We start from the raw sequence: 5744 nt of genomic DNA on the forward strand, positions 1-5744 counted from the left end.
GTGACGAACATCAAAAGTTTAAGATTCAGTCTTTTCAATAAACAAACAATAGGGATTCCCCTTGCCAAGGTACGGCTCAATTATATTACAATCCGTTTAAATACTGCAAACAATCGATATAATTTAATTAAGAGTGCTGTGTAGGAATATGAGCATGATAGTAAGTTGATTTTCGACAGCTGTTATGATTCAAACAAATATAAAAAGTCTTACGATAAGAGAATTATAAGAATTACTAAGGAATAAGATTGAAAGTGCAGTGCGATCCTATCGCGTGAGTTAGCATTCAACTAGAATTTGGCTTCCTATGTGGATTATGATAAGTCATTTTTTGTGTTGGAATGATTGTTAGTTAATTGAATTTCTATAAACTGGAACTCAATCTTTTGAATATTGAGTTTGGCCTAGATGAGTGGGAGCACTCTGTAGACATCGAATTTTTTTGTGTTTACACATTTCAATTTTAGATCTTAGATGCAATAGACATTAACTCATACACAGGTTGGAGAATGTTAGAACATGAGTATGAGAATGTATGTTATGGTAATTATTTGGATTCAAATTGGTGCAGAGAAGTCTTATAGAAAGAGGTTTTGAATTGTTCCAGATGATATAGGATTGAAACACAATTTTCATCCTAGTTTTTGCACTCACGGTTGGACACTCGAATTCTAAGACAAGTGGATTGAACATTTACATATAGTAATTCTCTATTCTCACAAAACATACGCTCTATGTTGAATCAAAGGCCTATTGTTGATTAAGCATTGAAGATTTGGTCATAGAGGAGAAGGTTTGCTATAGAAGATTGGTAACTTCATATATCATCTTCGATCTCCTTAAGGAAAGGTGCATTACTTGAAGTCTGATATAGCTTCTTCTTGGACTACTTCTCTAGGTCAATTTGGTTATTATGTTTATCGAATTGTAGTTTTGATAATTGAATGATTTGTGGTTCATAAGCTTGATATGTTAGCTCATGTTTTTTGTAAGTTCAGTCTTACATCCAATTCTTAGGCCCTATAGACTAAGAAAATTGTGGTCATCCATGATTCAATCTTAAATCAACTAAATAACCGTTGATTAAAATCAAACAGTGAAATACCACAATTTTCATAAAAGATATAGTCCTAAAATAGCATAATAAAATTGATTAAACTAATGAAAGCCGCATGTTGCCTGTCTGATTAAGTTGGTTGATGATAAACACCACATCAACATCATACATTCAAGCTTCAACAATTATAAGGAAGCTTAAAAAACCTGTCACTGTAGCGTGCTATAATTATAATTGATGATCTTATCTTCACATTACAATTCATGGACAAGTTTCCAACCAAACTGAGGTAATTTTTAATTTTTATATATAAAAGCAACGATATTGAGTGAACGAAAATCATGGCACACCGCACACCGCACACCACTCACTCTCCATATATATACAAAAAAGAGCAAGTTGGTGCACAACACCGCCAAAGTCATCATCTGCAAATTCAAAAAAATATAAAAAATGAATAAGGGAATCAAAGGAATACATGATAACTTTCTTCCAATGTGAATAATTAATGTCTTCTTATTTCTAAAGACAAACAGCATTTTTTCTTAAATCGAATGTTAATAAACTTTTAGGCATCATGAACTTTCACTACCTTTTATTTTCTAAATTAAAAATAAAAAATAAAAACCAAATTGACACACTCTAACTCAATTAGCTTTCCAATTAAGGGTGAAAATATGTTAGTCATCACTAAATTAACGATAAAATTCATCGTTGAGATGACGAAATATCAACTTAATGATTAAACCATGAATAAAGAAATTGTGATGTGAAATATTTTGAAATCGTCACAAAAGCGGTTGCCAAAATAGAAACGCCAAAAGCGAAGAGATATCATGTCCATTTTCAGTGATGTCACTTGCCCTTTGGCTCAAACCAAGCACCGTTTTCACAATTTCTTACCACAAAACTGCAAAAGTCCAAGAAATACAACCAGGCACTGGAGAAATTTTTTTATTGTGAAAGGAACACATGAGGTATACCCTATGTTTTTATGTAAGTGATGAAAAATTTTACTTTTTAAGTTATTAATTTTTTAACACACATATCACACAATTTATATAATAACACGTAATATACTACCCGTGTTCTAGTTACACTAAAAAAATGTCTGCAGGCACAGGCTCTCACATGCGGATCAGATAACGTACTCATGTGGTCACGCCCCAAGGCCATAATATGCTCCTCAAATAAGAATCTGGTTTCTCGCTGGATTCTTTTTGCGAGGATCTTGAAATTTGAAAATTGTGTTCGTATATCGTACATCGTGTGGTTAAAATTTATTTTAAATATTTTATTTAAAAATAAACATAAACATTATTTGATAAAAATTGACCGTAATACGATTAATGAACATGATTCACTAACCCTTAAAATCCTTACCAAAAGGATCCGGAGAGGATCCAGTTGGCTCAAATAATTCACCACCAATCATTGCACTACGACCACCACCGCCACATCCACCACTATTTGTATGCTCAAACTGCACTCCGCAAAAGTTCTCTCAGTTTACTTCTCACTATGTGGAACAACCTCCCCTGCGACCTCCTCACCAACATCTTCTCCTTCCTCTCCGCCGACTCTTTTGCATGCGCCAAGTCGACATGCAGACACTGGCAAGCCTGCGCCTCCTCCGCAGCCGGTAACTACCCGTTTTTGCTGCAGAATCATCACCCGCCTTGGTTCGTAGCTTTGCCACTGCACGACCATGGTGCTCTATGCTGCTGCTACGCCCTCAATCCAAGTAACAACAACTGGTATGTTCTCTCCATGGATTTCTTACCAGCCCCAGTAAGGTATGTCGGCCCACTGGACAGCTTCATCTTGCTAAGGCCCACAGTTTCGACATTTCTCCAATTGGGTATGTGCAACCCTTTCACAAGGCAATACAAGCCCTTCCCAAAGTTGAACATCAAAAGGACCAACCCAGCTGTTGGTGTTGTCCCAGTCAGGTCAGTCGCGTCGCCAAACAACTCATTACTCTGTGAAACAAATGCTACCTTTCAAATTTCGTGTTTTAGTTCTAGGGTCTACGTGGCGGGTGGGATGTCTGAGGCATCCCGCGGTGGTGCCACGTATGAGCCTACATTGGAAATGTACGATCCGCAGCTTGACATGTGGTGGGTCGTCGGGTCAATGCCGATGGAGTTTGCTGTGAGGCTAACAGTTTGGACCCCAAAGGAGAGTGTGTATTGTGATGGGGTGCTATATTGGATGACCTCGGCCCGGGCGTATAGCCTAATGGGCTACGAGATTGGGTCAAACACTTGGAGGGAGCTGAGTGTCCCAATGGCAGACAAGCTGGAATTTGCTGTGCTGGTGCTGCGCAATGGGAGGTTGACACTTGTCGGCGGTGGAGTGTGCGTTTCGGGTGCTTGTGTATGGGAACTTGGGGAGGGAGATATTTGGGTGTTGGTTGAGAGGGTACCTGGTGAAATGGGTATGAAATTGCTGGGGGCTAGGGGAAGTTGGGCGAGTACAAAATGTGTAGGTGGTGATGGGGCTATTTATTTGTATAGAGATCTTTGGGCAGGAATGGTAGTTTGGAGGGAAGTTGGGGATAAGAGTAGGAGTCAGTGGGAATGGTATTGGATTGAAGGGTGTTCTTCAATTAGAGGAAAACAAGTGAGGAACTTGCAAGTTAAAGGAGTTCTTATATACCCTAATCTTGTACCCTCATTCATGTTCTAATCAAACAAACATCTCTTTTTGTCCTTTTTTTGCTTTACCCATTTTGTTTTTAATCAAGGGAAAAGTAGTGATTCGAATTGAAATATCTCTAACGTTGTAATTTACCTTTTATTAATGATTCGAATTGAAATATCCCTAACGTTGTAATTTACCTTTTATTTTCATTAATCGTTTTCTTGAAAGTAGAGCAAACTTCATGATTGGTACCTCGCGATGAAATGTTATCACCCATAAGTTGTTGGTGTCATGCTAAAAAATAGGGCACGTAACAATACAACACCCTATCCCCTTGATAATAATAAATTTAAAAAATGACAATCAAACGAAGCAAAAATTTAAGAATAAGTAAATTTCCAATTACGTGTTGTTCAGAAGGAATATTGCTGACAAGATACTCAACAAGTTTAGGAAAATATTTATATGACACAATGGGCAAGATATCTTGTAATATGAAAGGATATCGCAAAAAGGGGAAATATTAAGTTAATACTAAAGGGTATTACTCATAGGGCAAGATATCCACTTAGTTGAGCAGACACAAGTTGATAATAATCAATAACGGATATCGCTCACAAGGCAAGATATTCAAATTCAACAGTTAAAACTAATTATGGGTTTGCTCACAGGGCAAGTTATCCACTTAGTTTAGTAGAATGAAATATCGCGAACGAAGATATGCAATAAGATGTCAATAACGTATATCACCCATAGTATCACGCTACAATCTCGAGATTCGTCCAGAATTAACACGTGACGTCATTAGATCATGTCTCGCTCTCGAGACATGATCAAAATAGACTAACGGTCCAATAGCATAGTAACTTTTCCTTTTATTTCATGGTTGCATCTAACCTCTGTTTCAGACAACTTACGTACCCTAGAACGGGATCAAGCCATTCATAATTCACCCACTGATAAATTCTGACATTCCACATGGCACTTCCTAACAAAAACATGGAATTTAAGGATCATTCAATTCCTTAAACTGAAAGAGTATGATTCACATATATCACATTGCTTTCCACCAATAGTTCCATAATTACATCAAATAATAGATTCAAATCAAAGATGCACAATATTAACATCTAACTACTTTAATCAACCAAAGGTCAAATATCATATCACTAACTTTAATAAAACCAACCTGCACAAGGTTTGTCATATTTCTCTACATGCAATCCATATATCTAGTATTATAACGTTAAGTTACAACCACAAGAGTAACCTTAAGAAACTTCTATGCACAATGATATAGGGTTCAACGAAAACAGGGTTATGGACCACTCAACGGAATCCAAATCTAGAATATGCATGGTTCCCCAATGCTGATTAACTAGGCAAAACCATAGACATCCATCTGATAGCGTGATTTCCTTATGTGGATTAACCAGGCAGGATCATTTATGGATCTAATGTAGCCAAGTATGCAGTGATCGTCCTCCCCCAAATGAATGTGTATGATCCCTCAATGTTGATTAACCAAGCAATATCTAATAGAGTGGTCCCCTAATGCGGATTAACCAGGCGATGTGAAATCCCGTTCTCGGATTTCACTGTTATAATCTACGTATTTGCATTATTGAGATTTTATATTATTTTTCGAGAATTTATATTAGTTTATATGAAATTAGATTTCAATTAAACTAGATACGAAGGGTGAAGTTTGGAAAATTATTATTTACTCGTTGACCTTTTGAGGTCACAAGTAACGTTTTTGAATAGGTCTCGAAGCCACGAGTGCATAGGCGAAAGCCGTTTGCAAATCCGAATTATGACGGCATAGTTACGGACATTTGAAGTCGTGAAACTTTAGGTTGTGAAAATTATTTAATTTCCATTAGAGGGTAAAAGGCCCAAATATATATTTGGGTTAAGGGAACCGGTTAAGGGAATTAGAAAAGAACCAATGAGGAGGAGAAAAAAAACAGAGAAAAAAAAAATAGGAAGGAAAAGAGCTGCTGCTAACCCGTTTTGGGGTTGAATTGGATCCGTTAAC

General features: G+C 36.9%; 1 protein-coding gene across 1 annotated transcript; it reads left to right on the forward strand.

Annotated features, from left to right (window-relative positions):
• Positions 1 to 2403: 2403 nt before the first annotated feature.
• On the forward strand, positions 2404 to 3772 carry LOC103952636. Its single transcript, XM_009364273.3, has one exon. It carries the CDS (start codon positions 2579 to 2581, stop codon positions 3746 to 3748), a length of 1170 nt encoding a protein of 389 aa, XP_009362548.2. The 5' UTR covers positions 2404 to 2578; the 3' UTR covers positions 3749 to 3772.
• Positions 3773 to 5744: the final 1972 nt, after the last annotated feature.

Source organism: the organism of the source record quoted next, unplaced genomic scaffold (assembly GCF_019419815.1).
Source record: "Pyrus x bretschneideri cultivar Hongxiangsu unplaced genomic scaffold, Pyrus_bretschneideri_v1 Contig20, whole genome shotgun sequence".
Taxonomy (NCBI): domain Eukaryota; kingdom Viridiplantae; phylum Streptophyta; class Magnoliopsida; order Rosales; family Rosaceae; genus Pyrus; species Pyrus x bretschneideri.

What these genes read in the sequence shown, in the direction of transcription:
- LOC103952636 (XM_009364273.3), top strand. Translation starts at nt 2,579, where the DNA reads ATGTGGAACAACCTCCCCTGCGACCTCCTCACCAACATCTTCTCCTTC.